The sequence below is a fragment of the Malus domestica genome, chromosome 16 (assembly GCF_042453785.1).
Source record: "Malus domestica chromosome 16, GDT2T_hap1".
In the NCBI taxonomy this organism is placed as follows: domain Eukaryota; kingdom Viridiplantae; phylum Streptophyta; class Magnoliopsida; order Rosales; family Rosaceae; genus Malus; species Malus domestica.
Window position 1 is genome coordinate 37,854,067 of NC_091676.1, and position 21,790 is coordinate 37,875,856.

At 38.3% G+C, this 21,790-nt stretch overlaps 1 protein-coding gene across 1 annotated transcript; it reads right to left on the reverse strand.

Moving 5' to 3' along the window:
* Positions 1-14,609: 14,609 nt before the first annotated feature.
* Positions 14,610-21,721, reverse strand: LOC114822182 (protein NUCLEAR FUSION DEFECTIVE 4-like). The gene is made up of 3 exons (XM_029096402.2): positions 21,266-21,721; positions 15,606-16,555; positions 14,610-15,382 (listed from the first exon to the last, which is right to left on the reverse strand). Exons 1-3 carry the CDS (start codon positions 21,572-21,574, stop codon positions 14,914-14,916), a joined length of 1,728 nt encoding a protein of 575 aa, XP_028952235.2. The 5' UTR covers positions 21,575-21,721; the 3' UTR covers positions 14,610-14,913.
* Between the last annotated feature and the right edge of the window lie 69 nt (positions 21,722-21,790).

Here is a 21,790-nt window from a genome sequence, read left to right on the forward strand (position 1 = left end):
TCCTAATTGGTGTTTGTCGATGCAAATGGAAAAGCATCATTTATAATATCCATGACTTATTCATTAGGATCCACAATAGGTTCAACATTATCCACTATTGTGATGTTTGAAGACGAAGCATTGTCTAATTGTTCCTCATGATGGTTCCAAGTATTATATGTCTCAATCATTCCATTCCTTACTAAATGAAATAGAACATTTTCAATTATCTTGTTACACCTCCTATAAGGACATCGGATTCTAGTTGCACTCGGGTTGTGTGTACGTGCAAAGTCAATAAAATCCTCAATTCCATCGAAGTATTCGTTCGCGCATCTATTCGGGTTTTGTATCCATGTCATGTCCATAATTCCTGGAACCACAATAACAATACAACGATCACAACAACTTCATACAAAATGATAATGTCACCTTATGCCTCCGGTAAGGGCCCTATCCTATTCGGGAATGCATTGTCATGTCACGTAATTTACAGCTACATCATATTAGATTTCGATGTAGATAAATTTCGACAGCATCTCGATACAGTTCTTCAGGTGTACAACCTGAAGAACGTATAGAGATGACACCGAAATCTCCACAATCGAAACCTAATCCTTCAACCATAAACTACGCGTCATAACTATGCATTCACAAACTGTCCAAATAATGAGACAATTCAAGAATTAATTGGACCGCAGTCATGCTTTCGCATCCATGCGTGAAATCCAACTAATCCTCGAACGGTAAACTAAGTTTTACTAAAAATAAAAAACGAAGTTAATTTCAATTAACTCCATACATCACAACACATATTTGTACGTCTGTTTGGACCCAAATTTACACCATCGGCCCATGTAATCAAGGCCGTTGAGAAAACGTAGTTCTCAACCGTCGGATGGAAAAGTGGAGATAATTTTTATTGTTAAAGGATAATATTATGATTTTTATCATGATATTTATCGTTTAAAAAATTATCTTGATATTTTCTTGTACAAGATGAGGTGCAAATTATATCTTCAAAGTGAGCAGTACAGTTCAATTTAATTTGGGGTTCTTGGGATTTAAACGTGTGGTAGATTAGAGCATTGGAGTATTTTATTGTTATTATCCATTTAAAAGTGGGTGATAAATGGTGGATAAATGTTGTTGAGCACGTAGCTCGGAATCGATCAAGATGGTTTGTTGAGATGCATGCATGATGCATGGATGGGATGAAATTATGAGATAAAATGAATTTAATATTCATTTAAAGGAAGCCTAGGAACGTAGGTCTTTTTGGTGATGTGATGATAAGGTAGGCTAGGTTTTTAATGCTTATTTCTTGGGTTGGTTCCGTAAAGATGGATGGAGGAAAGCAAGTGGTGAAGCCACGTCACCAAAGATCAAATCCTTTAAAGATCAAGGGAATTTGAAATAAGAGTCAGGCCGTGCCAAGCAAGTACATCAGGTTCTATAAATACAGAGGCAGTGCATCATTCAAAAGCCCGACAAAATCAACACAAAATTGCCCTGCGCAAACTCTCACAACTTGAGATCTTTTTCTTTTCCTTTTTCGCTGACACATCTTCCGTTGGCATCAACAGCACTGTGGAAGCAACCGGTGATATCTTAAGTCGGCATAGATAGCTCTGTCACCGTAGAGTTGGTCGGTCTCGCAGTATCTTCCGTTGGCATCAACAGCACTGCGGCGAGAACGGTCGATTACCTATCCAAGTCTCGGTCGAGAAGGGTTTTCGAATCCTTGTTGGTCGAGGTCATCCCATTAGCCTTCTCGGCGAGGTGAGGTGTCACAGTTATTACATTCGGCACATTGAAAGCCGAATTCGGTTCGTGAACTTTGTAAGAAATAGCAGCCTTGTCTTCAGGCTCGAGAACCCAAGAGGCCGAGACGTGTTCCTTTCTCGGCCGCAATCGCAAGACGCAGAAGTCAGTAGCGCGACCCAACGCAACATCATCAAATTTACTCCTCGGCCGAGCCTCGGCCGACGAGTTGGCACGCCCCGCAATCACCGAAGGACGTAGTTAGCTTAGAATATACTCGGCCTGCGCGCCACGTAGGCTTGGTAGATTTTAGGGTCAACATTTTGGCACGCCCAGTGGGACCCAGTGCTAAAACTACGAAGTTCATATGATATATCAAGATGTCAATCCGGCTCCATTTAGCCGATTGCACGAGCTCCTTGAGCAATTGAAAAGAAACAATGAGGAGAATAGAAAACGCCTTGAGGAAGATAAAAGATCATGGGAAACGGTAAAAATTCTTCGTGGCGAAAGAGCCAGGCAAAAATCATTCGCCTACATGTTGAGAATAGAAGCTCCTGTTATCCTACAAAAGCAATGGGTAAACGAAGATAGGGCTCGGTTTAATGCCTGGCTAGATGACGACCGTTTTCCTTACGTTTCTGATTACAGTTCAATTCCATTTGAAAAATGGTTAGGTCCAAAGGCCGGGGGGCAATTTTTTGCTCCGGCCACAATCAAAATTCGGCCTCAGAACATAGTCGAGACGGCCGAAGAAGAGTTTAGGCCACCTATTTTTTCGGTTGAGACTGAAAGTGTGGTAGGCCTAGAAGAAAATGTTCAAGTTTCTGAGCCCAAAATTGACTTGGAAAATGATTCGTCAGAGGAGTGTTCCAATGACGAACAAAACCAATACATGGTTTTAGACGCCGAAACTACACTAATTGATATGATTATTGGTGATAAGAAATCCCGTTCGGCTAAGTTATTTGAATTAAAAGCCGAAATTATGCTTGGGGGGCATAATAATTGTTCAACACATTCGGCGGCCGAGAATGAAAAATATTTCACCAAGTCAAAAATATTTTGGAAAAATTCTTTACTCGGCCTAGAGCGAAATCAATTTGAAAATTTTGATGCAAAAAGATCGCGGCTTGGAATAAAGCATCGTTGGCCTCCTCCTGAATATGGTTCGGCCACTTTTATTTCCATTTAGAAAAAAAAAATATTTTCTTAATCGTCTGGCTACGTAAGCCAATGCATCAGAAAATAAGGGGGGCAATGATCCAAATATATATATTAGTTGGTCGAAGAAGCAATCCAGGCTTATATATATTAGTTGGCCGAGATGGCTGAGAGAAAAAATTTCGGCTTTAGCCTCGGCCTCGACTACTTTACAAAAGCCTCGGCCTCGGCCCCATTACAAAGCAAAGACTTGGCCGAAACAGATATACATATATATATAAGCAGCTTTTGGCCGAATTAATGGGGTTTTGGGTATCATGGACGACAGAGCATGCAGGCCTCAATGGATGTATGGGTGCAGATCAATTCATGCCATGCGGTCGACTAATATATATATATATATATATATATATATAACCATACATACCGAGCTCGGCGGGGTGTATTGTTGCCGAGTAAGGTCTGTTCTCTCGGCCTAGTTTTCTCGGTGGCCCAACCAAGTCATCCACCAATCATGAGATGGCCGAAGTGGTCTATTAAGGTGTTTGAAGTATATGCGTGGCAGCTGTATATCCATGCAATCACATAGTGGGGGAATCTAGAAAAAAAAGAAGAAATAGGCATGCTTTTTCAACATTATATATGCATGGCTTAGTGGGAAGTCTTATCAAAGATGCATGGTGGCAGAACACTCAGTTGAGTTTCGATGTGTATATATATATATATATATATATATATGGTAGACTTGCTTTAGGATGCCACTACCGAGAAGTGAATAGAGCATTCATGATTGATGGCAGGCCGAGCTACCCGGAATCGGGGTTTTCTCGGCCAAAATTCTCTCGGCCCTTAAAGCAAGTTTTGAGTATTGCGACCGATTAGTGTGGGGTCGAAGTGATTGCAAGGTTTTATCTAAAGTTACTGAGCCTCGTAGAGAATTGTGGAAGCCGGGGAGACGACAGCGTTGGTAAGACAGAGGTATTATTGCTGAGGAAACAAAATTTCTTTTTCGACGGTACGACGAGGTTTACTGGCTACAAAATAATTAATTTCCTTAACCATTCGGCTTACGAGCCGAAGTTCAAGGAAACTGGGGGGCAATGTTTGGACCCAAATTTACACCATCGGCCCATGTAATCAAGGCCGTTGAGAAAACGTAGTTCTCAACCGTCGGATGGAAAAGTGGAGATAATTTTTATTGTTAAAGGATAATATTATGATTTTTATCATGATATTTATCGTTTAAAAAATTATCTTGATATTTTCTTGTACAAGATGAGGTGCAAATTATATCTTCAAAGTGAGCAGTACAGTTCAATTTAATTTGGGGTTCTTGGGATTTAAACGTGTGGTAGATTAGAGCATTGGAGTATTTTATTGTTATTATCCATTTAAAAGTGGGTGATAAATGGTGGATAAATGTTGTTGAGCACGTAGCTCGGAATCGATCAAGATGGTTTGTTGAGATGCATGCATGATGCATGGATGGGATGAAATTATGAGATAAAATGAATTTAATATTCATTTAAAGGAAGCCTAGGAACGTAGGTCTTTTTGGTGATGTGATGATAAGGTAGGCTAGGTTTTTAATGCTTATTTCTTGGGTTGGTTCCGTAAAGATGGATGGAGGAAAGCAAGTGGTGAAGCCACGTCACCAAAGATCAAATCCTTTAAAGATCAAGGGAATTTGAAATAAGAGTCAGGCCGTGCCAAGCAAGTACATCAGGTTCTATAAATACAGAGGCAGTGCATCATTCAAAAGCCCGACAAAATCAACACAAAATTGCCCTGCGCAAACTCTCACAACTTGAGATCTTTTTCTTTTCCTTTTTCGCTGACACATCTTCCGTTGGCATCAACAGCACTGTGGAAGCAACCGGTGATATCTTAAGTCGGCATAGATAGCTCTGTCACCGTAGAGTTGGTCGGTCTCGCAGTATCTTCCGTTGGCATCAACAGCACTGCGGCGAGAACGGTCGATTACCTATCCAAGTCTCGGTCGAGAAGGGTTTTCGAATCCTTGTTGGTCGAGGTCATCCCATTAGCCTTCTCGGCGAGGTGAGGTGTCACAGTTATTACATTCGGCACATTGAAAGCCGAATTCGGTTCGTGAACTTTGTAAGAAATAGCAGCCTTGTCTTCAGGCTCGAGAACCCAAGAGGCCGAGACGTGTTCCTTTCTCGGCCGCAATCGCAAGACGCAGAAGTCAGTAGCGCGACCCAACGCAACATCATCAAATTTACTCCTCGGCCGAGCCTCGGCCGACGAGTTGGCACGCCCCGCAATCACCGAAGGACGTAGTTAGCTTAGAATATACTCGGCCTGCGCGCCACGTAGGCTTGGTAGATTTTAGGGTCAACAACGTCACGTACAAATTTAATAACATAATATAAATATAATTTCACAACACAATATAAACAATACAAACTAAGTTCAAGATAATTTAATTAGTTTTATATCTTTAAAAAATAAAACGAAGAAAATACCTTCTCAATCATTCTCCACCAATCGCTAATCACACACAATATCCCTATAGACAACGAAATTAATGGCGTTAGTATGAATTTACATTAATACTTTTACCGTAACGACAAAAAACGCTTACCAGACACACCGAGATAGCTCGATCAACCAAAAGAAGAAAATGGAGGGAGTATTAGATGATGAAATTAAGAGAAAATGAAAATGACGGATGACGGATTGAGCAAAATCGAAGGGATGAGTGCAGAGGCACAATCTGCAATTTGTTTTGCAGTTTGCCTCTGCACATGGCTGAATCCATATTAAAAAGTTCATTTTTGGACGAACGATTTTGCGCGACGAAACAGGTATTCGTCGCACAAACACCATTGCGTGACGAAGATGGTGTTCGTCACGCAAATGTCATTTGCACAACGAAAAAATAAGTATTCGTCGCGCAAGTTTACTATTTATTTATTTTATGTCCTTTACAATTTATTCTTTTCAACACATTGCGCGACGAATGAATGTATCGTCGCGCAATGCATATTTTTTAATTTTTTTTTCTATTTTATTTTTTATTTGTATATATTGTAAAATTTTATTTTATTATAAATCAAAAACTCAAACCTAATTTGTGATGACCCGTCCCAAATTTTCCTATGTAATCTCTCCCCGAGTATGTGTATTGACGGTTATGCCCTGATTGGCAAGTAACGTGGACGTATTCTTATCACTTTCATTTTATTTCTCGCTATCGCATTTAAATTGTACACGTTGTTGCGGGTGTACGTAAATTTTTATCAGTGCGAAAATGCTATCCCGGATAGATTTTCGATACTTTGTTCAGTAGAAAATCTAAAACCATATCCCTAGATTTTACCTAGCCCATCCCGTGTACCCTCCTCCATTATTCACTTTCTCACTAATCACATTTTTCCCTCATTTTTGTCCCCCAATCAGAAAAGAGAAAAAGGAACTCTCCTTCTCTCTCTTCTCTCTCTCTCATGTATGCTCTCTCTTTCCAAAACCTTCAAACGAGCTTCAAAGCTCGCAGATCAAACCCAAAAACCGCACCATTATACTCCTCTCATCTTCACAATCACAACCATGTTCTTGAAACCTGGTTTAGACGAGTTTTGACTCGTTAACTCGTGAGGTCCAAACTCGGGCACATTGAGTTCGATGTGTTTTCGAACGAGTTAGGACATTTTGAAACTTGGGAAAGATTCTACTTGACGTTCTAAAGGTCCTAGGCTTGTTTTGGAAGAAGGTCGATGTGAAACGACTGAGTTTCGAAGAGTTCACTTTTGGCCGGAAATTTCAAGGCTTTTTCCGGCGATCTCCATCCACTTTTTGGACTCCAAATAGGTATAACGCGATTCTACTCTTCATTAGCTTCAAATCCATATATAGTGCTATTTGGACCCGATTTTACACCATCGGCCTAAGCGGTCGATGCCGTTGAGTAAGCGTGGTTCTCAACCGTTGAATAAGAAAGTTAAGTTATTATTGTTAAGAGATAATATTATTATTTTTAATCATAATAATTATCTTTTAATAAGTTATCTCGGGTTTTTATGCAAAATAAATGGGATGGAGGCAAGTAGATTTGTGATGGGCACGTGAGCTTTGAATCAGGTTGGTTTATGTGCATATGGATTATCATTAGCATTGGATGACTAGGTGGCAGCCTTTGTTTTTGCATGCGACGAGTGAATATGAGTCCTATTAGGATTCTGTCTCGGGCTAACATAGGGAGGTGATGACATCTATGGTTCCATGTAATTCAGGATTCTACAGATGCATATGACGATTTCCAATTGGCTCATGAGTGATGAAGGGATAATTATCCTAATGCAACACACGAGATAATCAACGAGATTAGGGGATGATTATTCTACATGAAGTAATATTCCAAGAATCGTGTGCCGTGGCTACAACATGAGGATGAGGCAGTTCATTATTATAAATACAAAGCCACAGACAACATTCAGTCGGCCTCTAATTCAACACACAACTGCCCTGCGCAAACTCTTTCAACAACTTGAGATTTTTTATTTTCTCTTTTCGCTGACACATCTTCCGTTGGCATCAACAACACTGTGAAAGCAACCAGTGATATCTTCAGTCGGCATAAATAACTCTGTCGCCGTAGAATCAGCCGGTCTCGCAGCATCTTCCATTAGCATCAACAGCACTGCGGCGAGGACGGTTGGTTACCCATCCAAGTGTCGGTCGAGAAGGGTTTCCGAATCCTTATTGATTGAGGTCATCTCATTAGCCTTCTCGGCGAAGTGAGGTGTTACAGCTTACTGAGCTCGGCGCATTGCACGCCGAGTTATTTTATGATTGGATACTCTCAAATGGGATTTAGAGTTGGCATTCAGACGGCCGAACCATGTTCACTATTAAGACTTATATCTGCTTTGAGTATTTGTGCCCTTACACTTTACTGTCGATTCGGCGTGAGTTTACTCTGACGAATACCATCACTGTGACCGAATCCGACGACGACGATTCATGAACTTCGTAAGGATAGTAGCCTTGTCTTCAGGTTCGAGAACCCAAGAGGCCGAGACGTGTTCCTTCATCGGCTGCAATCGCAAGACGCAGAAGTCAGCCGCGCACCTAACGCAACATCAACAAATTTACTCCTCGGCCGAGCTCGGCCGACGAGTTAGCACGCCCTACATTCACCAAATGACGTAGTTAGCTTATAGATTACTCGGCTTGCGCGCCACGTAGGCTTGGTAGTGTTTAGGGTCAACAAGTGCGTCGAAAATGGTTGAGAAATGAAGGAGAATAGTGAATTTGAAAATTTTCCAGAATTTCGACAAAAAACCGAGTTATAGACGGCGGCCGACGACGGCGATGGCAAGGCTCACTGGAGAAGGAGGTGGAATATTCCGTCAGAGTTGACGGAATATTCCTGACGGCGTCAGGTAACGTCGTTAACGTCTGTTAACTTTTAACAGAATATTCCGTGGAATATTCCTGACAGATGTCAGGCACTGGCCTGCGCGTGGGGCACGTTTGGCCGTGCCCTTGAAGGCGCATGAGCCGTCCAAAAATTTTTCTGAAAATTTGGGGATGTTCATGACGTCGAGTAGGTCACGATGGTATATTTAAACCCTAGGTTTGAGCAAACTATGGGGGTTTTATTTAGGTTTCCATATATGTGCTTTAATTAATTTTATTTTAGTTATTTCACATATAGGGGAAATGTATCCCGAGGACGTTCGAGGTCAAGGTAGGCTCGGGGGTTAAGACCCAGCGACGTACTTGTGAGTGGGCAGTTTATTTTTATATATATACGTATTTATAGTTTTCCAAAATTTCATAAATGCACCACTTGCTATAATGCCAAATAATTGTTAACTGCGATATAAATGTGATAAATGTTGTTATATGGTTGAGATATTACTGTCATGACATTCATATATATTTGTACATGTTCATCTTGTTGCACCCTGGTGTTAGTACTCGCCCTAGGGCCAGGGCCAGTCCTTCACTTGTATGTTCACAATGCACCATTTGCTCGCCTTGGATTCAAGTTAGGTGACAAACTGTCGGGTAGATAGCATTAGGCAATTTGAATTGTATGTGATGTGCTCATGCACCAGTCTTCACGTGATCGTAGTACTAGAGCATATTGATTACACTCAGTTCGGTTCATGTCAGAAATTATCTGTTCGAACTTGTGTGTCAACTTAGATGGATGAGCGCTTAGCTATACTTGATTATCACATGATTTTATGATTGTGGCATTTGATATACTATGAATTGGCATATTTCTGGTTATAATGTTTTTGATTCATCATTTACATACTTACTTAGTATGTTTTAAGGAAGCTATACTTGTTTTACGGCGATGGGTTAGTATATTTCGAAAATAAAGGTTTCATTAAGCATTGTTTTGCTGACCCACTCAATTTTGTTTTTTGCCCCTCCAGAACCTAGATAGCTGTACTCTTTGTGGCACTCGAGGAATCTTGGCAGTTCTGACATTATCTTCTGTTTAGACGTACGAACTTATCATTGTTGTGTAATAAGTGTACTTTAATTATCTTGACTACTCTTCTGTAGTCTCACTGTTTGTTATGCTCTGGATAATTGTAGTGGGTTCGTCCCACAATTGCGCACTCTTTCACTGTTTAGTATAATTAGTTCTAATTAGTTTTAATTTTGTTCACTTGTTGCATCACTTACCCTTATGGTTACGTCACCTTACGGTGATGGCCAGCATGCTTCGACCTTTCTGGGTCAGGGTGTGTCATAATTAAACATTAAATTAATTAACAAAACTAATTTACTATCCCAAATAGAAATTATAATTAATGCAAATATTAATACTCATCCACATAACATATATTTATTCATTAAATTAAATATAAAGTCCACAAAATCCTATTGAAAAAAAAAACAACCCTCATCAACTTTAATCCTCCGCCCGCAACACATCAAACTTCCACTGTCGAAAACTCTGCTTGAAAAGCCCATCCACATAAATCCGTTGCTTCTCATCGGTTTCATCAACATCACAATGAACCTACATTAATGCCAGTAACAACAAATTAGTAATTTAAAAAATATTACGTTTTAACAAAATAATTGTTCATTATTTACCAAACCTACCGATAACTTTCTCAGCATGGACTTCTTCAACTCCTCAGGGACTTTTTTCCAAGACTCAAACTCGGCAGAACAATCCCTCTACACCAAATTCCCAACGTCATACTTAAATTTGGCGTACGCCTCATCCAAATTTTTGCCTTCAAAGTACGGCACTTGCTTCCGTCGATACCTCTCTATTTGCACTACAAGTTTTTTTTTGCCAGAACCTTCTCTAGAATCGGCCATCATTTTTTAAACAAAAAAAAAATTTGAAAACTAGGGCTTTGAAACTATTATATAGCACCAGGACACCTTTAAGCGACGAAAATATTCGTTCGTCGCGCAAAATGCGTCATCAATGCACAATTAATTGGAAGGTTTGAATGCATGTTGGCCGTGCTTTGCGCGACAAATACATGTGTTCATCGTGCAAAGATTCCTTACGCGACGAAGCTATTGCCGCTCAAAATATTGTGCAACGAATAAAATATTAATTATTTTTAGAATAAATATTTAAGGTATGATATTTAATACTTTAAATATTTATTCTAAAAATAATTAATACTTTAAATATTTATTCTATAAATAATTAATACCTGAAATATTATTCTATAAATAATTAATGCCTTAAATATTTAGTCTATATATAATTAATTACTTAATCCATGCAATTATTTTCAGCATAAGTACAATATTCATTGAAGATTGTAAACACATATAAACCGAGGATAGGGTGCTTACATTAGGTTTCAATAAAAAAAACCAACATGAATTGAAACCTAATTAAGTCCAAATACATAATTGAAACATAATTAAGTCTGAATACGTAACATAAAAAAAACACCTTACATTTAAATATTGTCATACAAAACATAAATTTAAAACTACTATTTGGATGATCTTGGTCCATTTCGCAAGACTTCATAACGCCATTGATTGTAACCTCCCTCCAACGCATTATCCATCAACTTCATCAACTGTTTGTTTGTATCATCATCAAGAGTATACTTACACTGTTACACATATATGCAAATAATTAATTTCAACATATAATTAAAATTTTCACAAGCTTAATTATTAATCCATCAAGAATAATATACTCACTAATACTTCATCCATCACAACCTTCTTCACATTCCCAGGTACATCTTCCCAAGAACACCACTCAGGAGTGGGACAATTATTCCCTATGGCTACAGTGATCGCATGCGCAAACTCAAAATGATCCCTTAAATCATGCGGGTTGGCATTACATACAGTCTCACCCTTGTTCTTATCCGCCATCCTAGCACGAAAATAATTTTGAAGAATAAGGATAATAAAATTGTGAAGAATCAGGACAGCAGAAACGAATATTTATAGGTGGGTTAGGACCTTTGCGCGACGAATCCTTTGTCCCGCAAACACCTGTATTAAATGCGGTATTAATTCCTCGGTTTCACCTGCAGTAAATGGTCAAAACTGACAGGAACTTGCGCGACGAATTATTGGTTGCGCAAATTCTCCATTTCGTCGCCCAAGTTTTTCGTGTCACCCCGTGTTTTCTTGCCCACTTTACGCGGCGCCAGAGATTATTCGTCGCGAGAACTGTTATTGAGCGACGAAACTCTTCGTCACGCAATTTTTTGAGGTTATTTGTTGCGCAAAGTGTTCTTGCACAACGAAGTTATTCGTCGCTTTATTTTGCGCGACGAAGTTTATTTTTCGTCGCTTTCGTCGTGCAAAATATAGTCGCGCAAGCTGTTTTTTCTACTAGTGTTACCGTACCCACCCCACCACCCTGTCCCCCACCTCACCACCACTGTACCCCGCCCCACCACCAACCCACTTAAACCCACCCCCATAACCACCTACCTTGCCCCCGTCAAGCAATCACAACCCGCCAACATCGCTTCATAACTTCACAAAGCACCCAAGTTTTCCAAAACTTTCACATTTATCCACCAATTTCAAATAATTACATCAAACGGACACGCATAATAAACTCTTTGACTTACTTAATCATAATAAATAGAAATAATAAAATTAAATTCTAGGGTTGTAGTTTCAAAACTCACCAAGTTCGAAATTGATTATGGGGAATCAAATATGACATTTGTTTTCGTGCAAGGACAATGAACCCAACTCCAATGAAGTGAAAACACATGTCCTTTCTATGGAACCGCCTAGACAGCCTTGAACCAAACTCCCTTGATTTTTTCCACTACTGTCTGGAAGTGCAGTGAGGCCGAAGAAGACAAGCATAGCATAACTACAACTGGGTTTGGAACGAGAAGCAAGTTTTTGAACGGCTCGTGGGAGATGAAGAGTTTTGGGAGGAGAACACAAATTTAAGAAGGTTACTATTGTTGTTGGGGCGGGAGATAGTTTAAATCCAAAAAAAATAATTAAATTAAATTGTTGTCGGGTACCATTTTCATTTAGTGACGGATCAATTATGACCCAGTTTCACCGTAAGCTCATTTTGATGGATTCGTTTTCAGCCGTTCTGTCACATCCTGTCCCGAGCCCCCACTACATCCCTGGCTCGACTCCATCGTAACACGATATTGTCCGCTTTGGGCCCCGACCACGCCCTCACGGTTTTGTTTCTGGGAATTCACATGAGAACTTCCTAGTGGGTTACCTATCTTGGGATTGCCCTCGAGCGAACTCACTTAACTTCGCAGTTCCGACGGAACCTGAAGCCAATGAGCTCCCAAAAGGCCTCGTGCTAGATAGAGATGGGAATATACATATAAGGCTTACAGGATCCACTCCTCTGAGATATGTGGGATGTAACAATCCACCCCCCTTAGGGGCCCGACGTGTTTATCAGCCAGGGATTGGCTCTGATACCAAATTGTCACATCCCGGCCAAGGCCCCCACCACATCCCGGACTCGACTCCACCGTAGCACGATATTGTCCGCTTTGGGCCCCGACCACGCCCTCACGATTTTGTTTATGGGAACTCACACGAGAACTTCCTAGTGGGTCACCCATCCTGGGATTGCCCTCTCGCGAACTCGCTTAACTTCGGAGTTCCGACGGAACCCAAAGCCAGTGAGCTCCCAAAAGGCCTCATGCTAAGTAGAGATGGGAATATACATATAAAGCTTACAGGATCCACTCCACTAGATGATGTGGGATGTAACACGTTCGGATTTGATCTAATGGACCACATCCGGTCTGCACCTTAGAAAACGCGTTCAATAAATAGTGAGAACCCATATTTTAAGAAAAAGATTATACTTATACTATTATTCTTGCCCCATTTTTTTAAGCTAGCTTATACTTAATTAATCTTAGCATGAGGTGGATGATTTGTTAGCATGAGGTAGATGATAAAGATGGCTTATTACATGAGGTGTGTGATCAAGTGCATGTGGCGTTAATTGTTGCATGCAATTAGCTTGAGGTAGAGCTTTGCAGTCAATACATATATGTTATAGCTTCTTGGTGTCACCCCAGTAGATAGTATTCCTACGAGGTCGACAGACAACAGGTGCTTTAGGTGTCAACTTGCTAATTAGCTTACTCATCTCCTTTATACATTATCATATTAACCTTCGATGTTATCTTATGTACTTTTGCCGCCTTCCTCCAACTATATATAGGACTTTAGTTCTTTGTTTTTGATATTGGTTGGTTATTAGAAAGTGATGCATGCGCTGCATGCAGAGCACATATATATATAGAGAGGGAAGAAAGAGAGTTAGGGTAAGGAGTTGGTTGTGTGGAGATGGTTAGTGGGCTTGTTTTGTCAAGGTTCTGATAATTGAGGTGAGTGATTTATCTAATGTGTTCAAAATATTCTTATATTCTGATAAACGAAAACCATGAGTTATCATGGGATTTTACTCTATTTTTAAATATCTCTCTATTTCAAGTCAAGTATGTTGGATTTGTTGAAATGTATCGGAGTTATTATGTATGGTGATATGTGGATTCTTTGGAATGTTCATGGAGCATGAGAACTTTGGTGTTGCATTAATCCAAGAGATAAATGTAAACTGCACATGGGGACATTAGGGCAGAATGACCATTAGGAGTCACGTGGTGAGTTACAATTTATGACGGATATAATGAACACATGACGGGACGATGTGATATGGCACTAAGTGTATAATAATTTGATATTATTATCTATTTTATAGTGTGGGTAAAACAGCATGCTTGACTGCATATTACATATTCTACTCACTGAGCGACAGTAGTGGTTTCTCACCCTTCATCCTATTATTTTTCAGATGAATTATTTGGCAAGATAGATGCTAGACAAACTAAGGTTGTGTTACATAAGAGATTTAAGGATTTGATTTATCTTTGTACACCCTGTAAAGATTTTGGAGTTATTTGAATAAGAGAAGTTTGTTTTTTGTTTTAATTTTTTTTAACTTTTACTGGTGCACCAGGCGCAGGGTTATTTTTCCATCGACCCCGAGTTTGGGGCGTGACAGCTTTAGAGCGGGGTGGTCAAGATGAATTGAGCACATTTGGGCCGGGCTGGATTTCAAACCCTTGGCCCAAGCAACCCAACAACAGGCGGGGCTCAGGTAAGCCCACTTTGGGCCAAATTTTGAATACCCTCCCCCTTTATGTAGATAATATCGTTTGCTCAAAAAAAAGAAATGAGAAATAATATACAAACGAGAAACCTAATTATATGTCGGCGTAACGAATAGCTTCAAGCATCTAAGATATTGTAATACAAATGCAACATGCTAAACCGTAATCTATTTCTTGGTTAACCAATAGTTGTTGAAGTATTCCCTCAATAGTGTTGTCGTCATCATCAATACACCCCCAGATTAGGTAGACTAAGAACTGCCTTGTTGATTCCGTCGACAATCAAACTTTTTGCCGCAAAGGACGCTTCTTCTCTCCCTCCAAAATTTAGCAATAAACTAAGGAATGTGTTTTCTTCTGCCTCCAACAATGTTCCATGTTAGTAGAGTTGCGTTGAACGGTTATGTTCGAAATGATCATACGCATGTCGGGTTCTTAAGAATAACAGTACACTTGAACCTAGCCCAAGAACAGATATGCAAGCCCACCCCACAAAGGTTAAGAAGTAGCAGTCCCTCCCCATGCACACAATCGAATCAGTCCTTAAGATGTTTAGGTTAGACCTCACATTTGAATCATAAACGATCGCTGCAAGAAGGCCATAGACGAGCGAACCAATTGGTATGTTTGTAATAAGCATGTTGTGGTTAACACCTACGCTGTTGGGCCCGAACAACTCCGATGTGATGGAAACAGCAGCTGCGAAAATGAATCCGGAGCTCAATCCTATTAATGCAGTGCCTGTGTGCAAAGCGAAGCTACTGCTTGATGAAGCAAGCAACAAGAAGGCCACTGGGGTTGGCAAAAGTGCAATTGTCAACCATCCTGTCCTAGCAAAATAAACCTTCCTGCAAAATGTGGATAAAACATTGTGTTAGTCAAAGATGTAACAAACCTCAAAAGTTTAAAATGTTGAATAGCATAAAAATGACATTTCAAGTGATGTCACACACTTATTTTGTACGTACATTTTATGACCAATTATTAATTACAGATTAACTTACACATAATGTCATCAATTACGTAGTTTAGATAAATTAGGCAAAAGAAGTGCGCATTATCAATACTTACGCACGTATGTAGTCTGGTGCAGCCGAAAGCAACCGGCCGAAGAATGAAAATGATGAATAAAGTGTGACAAGTGTTGTAGTCTTGGAGCTCTGTCCTAATGATTGAGCTATCTGCCCCAGATTGTTGCTGTACACAAGACCAATAGTACCTCCACAAAAATATGCTACGTAGTATAGCCAAAAATCGAACCTTCGTACAAGTGCTCCTGCTGTGTGGTCTTCCCCAAGCATTGCCAACTGACCCTTGCCCAAAATTGCCCCACAACAGCCTGCGGTGCTCTGATATCCGCTCTTATGTCTAAATGACAAAGTTGAAGGAGGTCTTTCATTGTTGTTGAAGAGGTGATCAACACATGCATTCCCGTAATTCATACTGTTATCACGCGAAAGGAGTTCTTTGTGAAGCTCAAGATCTTCAACATCAATAAGAACGAAGCCCGAGCCTTCAAGGCGGATGCTAGAATGAAGGGAACGGCGAAACCAATCTCTAGCGTAGACAATGCCAGGTATACACAGAGGGAAAATGAGTAGGAAAATGGCACCGCCTAAGAAGAGACGAGCTGTTGCTGTATCAAATGAGGTTGAACCAAAGAGAAGAAGGTAAACACCAGTTAGAACAGCTAAAATATTCAAAAGGAGAAAGATGAGGGAGTCACGGCGGACTCCATCAGGTGGGAGAGGGTCTAGACTGGGTTGGCGGAGAATAGGGATCAATGCAGCGGCAGAGGTGAGAAGGGGAATGACACCATTCAAAATTAGAAATAAAGAAGTAGACGATGAGTCAATTGCACTGGCTGCAAGGTTGTATAAGGCTGCACTTACGCCATTGAAGCTTACTGTGAGTGATATTGCTAAGGGTTGATTAGCTGGGAAGTTCCGAATGCAAAGAACGAAGCATACGGTGTTGAACCAACAGATGCTACACCCAGCCAACAAACAAAGAAGAAATATCTGCCAGAAACAAGTTCCATAACAAGACAAGTTAGAGCTATATCCATGAAAAAACACTCGGGCAAAAATCACATCAATACAACTGTCTCCTATAGGTCCTGCTGCAATTTTCCGTTTAAAAGGTTGCACCAAGACCTATACTTTGATTCTTAATTCTGAAAATTTGAATGTGATTCGTGCGTGACCTTTGAAAAGGGTCATCTTAGAATCACATGCAATTTTCTGGACGGTAAAATGATTGGTTAGAGGTAGCACATTACAACAATATTTTAACGAAGGTGGCATGGTATTCAATTTTTATTTTCAGTTGGCAAATTAAACAAAATCTGACTACAACTATAGCTCATATGAAATTAATATATAAACAAATTAAAATAATTAAATGAAACCAAAAAAAAAAAACGATTAAATTAAAAATCTAGTCATCCATCACATGCAATGCATATTGACAAGTACTCTTAGATTCATGTGAGGTTGATTAACAATACAACCATGAATCCATCAAATGGAATGTTTGGAATATTGGTTGGAGGATTAATAGTTAAAAAAAATGGAGCAACAAACTGTTTTATTAACACATCAAACTCTCGTGCTCGATCAAACGATGACATGCATGCAAATGCACGAAATTGTTGGTGGAGATTCTTGACTTCGACCTAACAGTGTAAATACTGAATGCAAACTCTCGCCAATCACTTTTAAATAACTATAATTAAGGAAAAAACAGAATTCTATAATATGCTTCATATAGTACCCTATATTTAGAAGCACCATAGAGAGTCTCAACAAAGAAATAAGAACTTCTTGGATTACTTGTCGAGAATCATGCAGTATCCACCACTATTCATAATCACAAGCCAAATTATAGACCAAATGTATATCGTTTTTTTTTTTTTTTTCTAATTTACTATTTTCTTATTAACATTTGAAAACAAAACAGAAAACAGAAACTAATTGGTATGAAGATTTTTTTGTACCAAGGACAGATGACAAGGATTTTATTTGTACTTAAACACCAAAGAAACAATAAAAGAAATAAAATTAGAGAAAGAGAAAGACAAGAAATAGTAAGGAAAGAGAGGTGAGAAAAGAAGACAAAAGAAAAGTGAAAACAAAAACCTAATATTGACAACTCCAAGAAGTTACCAAGTAGTCTCGTTCCAACAAGTCTGCTCATCAGAGCGAATGCTGTACCCGTTTTTTCTGCAAGTAATATGGCACAAAATTGAATCTGATATCGAAAGGAAGCTTCTTCCAATCAACTTTTGTTTCATCACTAAAAATTTTAAAAGCAAAACTAACTTTTGTTTCACGTGGACGGTAAAGATGCTTCCTAAAATTTGATAATGCAGAATATATCAATTTACTGTTTGGGCTAAAGATAACAAACCCAATTGTGATGTACCTAATTAAGTTTGTAAAATCCCAATATTTTAAAATTTTTGTTTATAAAAAAATAAAATTGCTACAAGTGATATTATTACTCAAAGTTAGAGGAGGGGAGAGGGAAAGAATTTTAACTCAAGTTACAGTATATTAAAGAGGATGACCATAATCACCAGGACAATTCAACACTGTTGAAAACAAAATAATTCTCAACTAACTGGTGAAAACAAAAATGTGCATTTAATACTAAGGAAAGGAGCAATCAAACACTGAGTAAATTTAATTTTTTTTCAAAGTGATTTACTTACTTAAAAGAAGAGAAGCAGTTATGCGAATGAGACATGATTGTTCAACTACGAGATGAACAAATTTTGTTGGTGATCCATACCTGGTTGTTTAGGTATGACGTACTCTAATTTCAATATATGAGATCAACTTACTTTTATTGCCACTATGTTATTAAGCACATGATATGTCAGGAATGTTTTTTATTAAGAGAAAAAAAGTGCTTATAAAATAAATACAAACATAAACACTATTAACTTTAACTAATTAATTTTTTTTACTAAGGCTTATAGTTATCTAGGAGTGGGAACGAAATTAAAAAATTAATCCTATATGAATCTTATTGGACTTGAATCCCTTGAAATAATTCCAAGGAACTTTCAAAGAATTCGGAAGTGACTGATGAGCTTATTTGTTCTTTTGGCGTTATCAGAATTAAAAAGGACTGATGAGCTGATATGCCTTTTATATACATACAGTTAACTGGGACCACTTGATTCCCAACAAAAAGAACCTAGAAATTGCAATAAATTTTTAAAAAGTTGAATAAATTATTGTCTCAAAAATTGAACGCTATACATATATAATTATTAAGAATAATACTTTCTAAAGGAAATTTCATTTTGGTCCTAAAAAAGTATATATATAGTAAGAATACCGTATAGCATAGCGGGGTCCAGAGAAGCAACAGGTGGATACAATTTGTGCTTTCGCTTGTGATATAACAACGATTGTTAGTGAAAGTTAAAGGCAATATTTGACAAATAAACTTTACCGAAACAAATAAAATAAAAATTCAGGATCTCACGCAGACCCCACACACCCTTTTTTGCTACTTTAATTTACGTGAAAAATAAATAAATGAGCTGAATTCATTTTTTTCGAGAAAGTTAAATGAACTTTCGAGTAAAAGGAAACAGCAGAAACATCTGGTGGAGGATGGCAGTGATATTGCGGTGGTTAGAAGTGTATCCACCCCAAACAAGCAGCATTTGTCACTGAGTTGTAACATGAAAACTACTACTTTCAACTAGACCCGGCAGTTTCTGACACGACACGGTGACACGACACGAAAACGACACGAAAATAACGGGTTTTGGGTCAACACGATAACTTATCGGGTCATTATCGGGTGACCCGTTAAGAACCCGTTAATAACGGGTTCTTAACGGTACAACGGTTAACACGTGGGTAACCTGTTTCGACCCGTTAAGAAAAAAATTATTTTGATAATTTTAAAGTTTAATTACTAAAAGATTTCTTATAAAATACAATAGCCATATTAATATATACAGTCTATTCTATATTAAATATATAGTTTTGTATTATTATTCTATATAAGTTAAAAAAAAGTTTTTGTCATTATTTATTTTTATTATCAGAGTTCCTTATTATCATTTCTAGGATAAATTTTACTTAACATATTGCTGTCTAAAATTAAAATAAACTAATATAGTATTTGTATAGGCAAGAACTAAGAAGACATACATACAAGTATGAAAAATGTGAAAGAATATATAAACACTCGTGATTCATCATTATTTCTCCACGAGTAGATAATGGTTACACTTACATTATCGTTTAGATTTTTAAAATCCTCCAAACCTTCATGAATAATGTTTTTTATTTGAGGGAAAAATTAATAAAATTAATAATAATTATTGTAGAAGTGTAAAAAATGTAAAAAAAAAATATACAATCACTCATATTGACAAACTTTACAACTTTCATGAATGGGTCAACTTCGAAATCCAACACTATAATTCATAAACCTTAAAATTATATTTAACCGTCGATTGCCATTTACGCTTTATTCTTCTTACTGAATTTCATTTTTTAAATTTTCTTTTTTGAAAACATGATCATATGGCGGATGTAACAAGATGAACAGTCCAGATCTTTGATATCACGTTTCGATATTTACGGTTAACTGAAATATGAGTCGATGTCATATAGTTTGTAAAAACTTTATAAACATCAAACAATATTTTCACTAACCGTAAAACTCTGAATATAATATCAACGATCCAAACCGCTCATCTTCCTGCATCTTCTAATAGATCAAGTTTTAAAAAAAGAAAATCTAAAAAAACAAAATTTGATGAGAACAATGAAGCGTAAATGTAAACAACAATCAACGGTCAAATTTTGATCTATGATTTATATGATTGTAGTGGCGAATTTCGAAGTTAAGCTCTTCATGAAAGTTGTAAAGCTTGTCATTACGAGCATTTATATATTTTTTCTATATTTTTTAACACTTCTACATTAATTAAAAAACTATTAAAGACTTTAGGTAAGTGAAAATATACTTAAAATAAAATTGTGTTTTATGTTTTGGATGTGACAATATGATATGTATATACTTATTTAGTATTATGTTTTTCATTTGATTATTTATTGGTTTAAAATATATTTTCCTTAACGGGTAACGGGTCGGGTCATATTACCTGTTAATATTATCAGGTCGATTTCGGATCGGGTCATTTTACCCATTTATTTTAACGGATGTTACACGACACGACTCGTTAAGATATCGGGTATGACACGAAAACGACACGAACACGGAAAACACGACACGAATGCCAGGTAGACTTTCAACCAATAAGAAACGTACAAAATAGTTAGATTTTGCATCAAACAAACAAAAAATAAGAAAAACTCTAAACACGGAATTAGGTTGAAGAAAGAAATAGAACAAAAACACCAAATTGCAATAACAACATAAATTACATAAACTCACAGACCTAGTCGTAACCAAGTTGAGTACAACAATATGCACCTTCTACATCTAACGTTTGAGTTTCTCTCATGGTATAGATTAAATTAAAACAACACTCCACATCAAAGGAAACAAAATACAAAGATAAGCACCCAATTAATTAGAAATCACATAAAACATGGCAATGGCGTAGAATTTTAGTGTTGGAGAAATTAGAAAGAGAAGGAGAAGAAAGAGAACAAATAATTTTTTTTTAAGGAAGAGAAAACAAATAACTAAGAGAAAGATATATATTAAATTAATTGAAACATACGTACCAGGAAATAAGGCAAGGAGACGATTTGGCGAATGACGAGCCACTGCATGCCGTAACCGATAAATCCCATGAAGGCGGACATGAACAGCACCACCCACAGAGGAAAATACATGAGAGCCAGCCCCGACGACCACCCCAACACCTTCCCAAGGTCAGACGCCGTCGCCAGGTAATTCAACTGCACCTGCGAGATTCCCAGCACCAACTTCAACGACGACGAATACGATGAGAAATCGAAGTTCGTCCCTGTAAACGCCTGAATCCATATTGTGGCCACCAGAATCATCCATTTTCTCGACTGCCCCGCCATCAGAATTTCCTTAAAAATATTTGATGTTTACAATACCAACGCCACCAGCGGCAGCGCCTCCGTTCCGCTGCAAAGGCCACCACGGTTGTCGTTGTTGTGTCTTGCTGCTGCTGGTGTTGTGTGGTTTGCGTCTCTCTGTCTCCCTGCGTGGCCTCATTTATAAACCAACGATCTCATATCCCTTGATGTGGGCCCCCACTCTCTAGAATTTCTCTT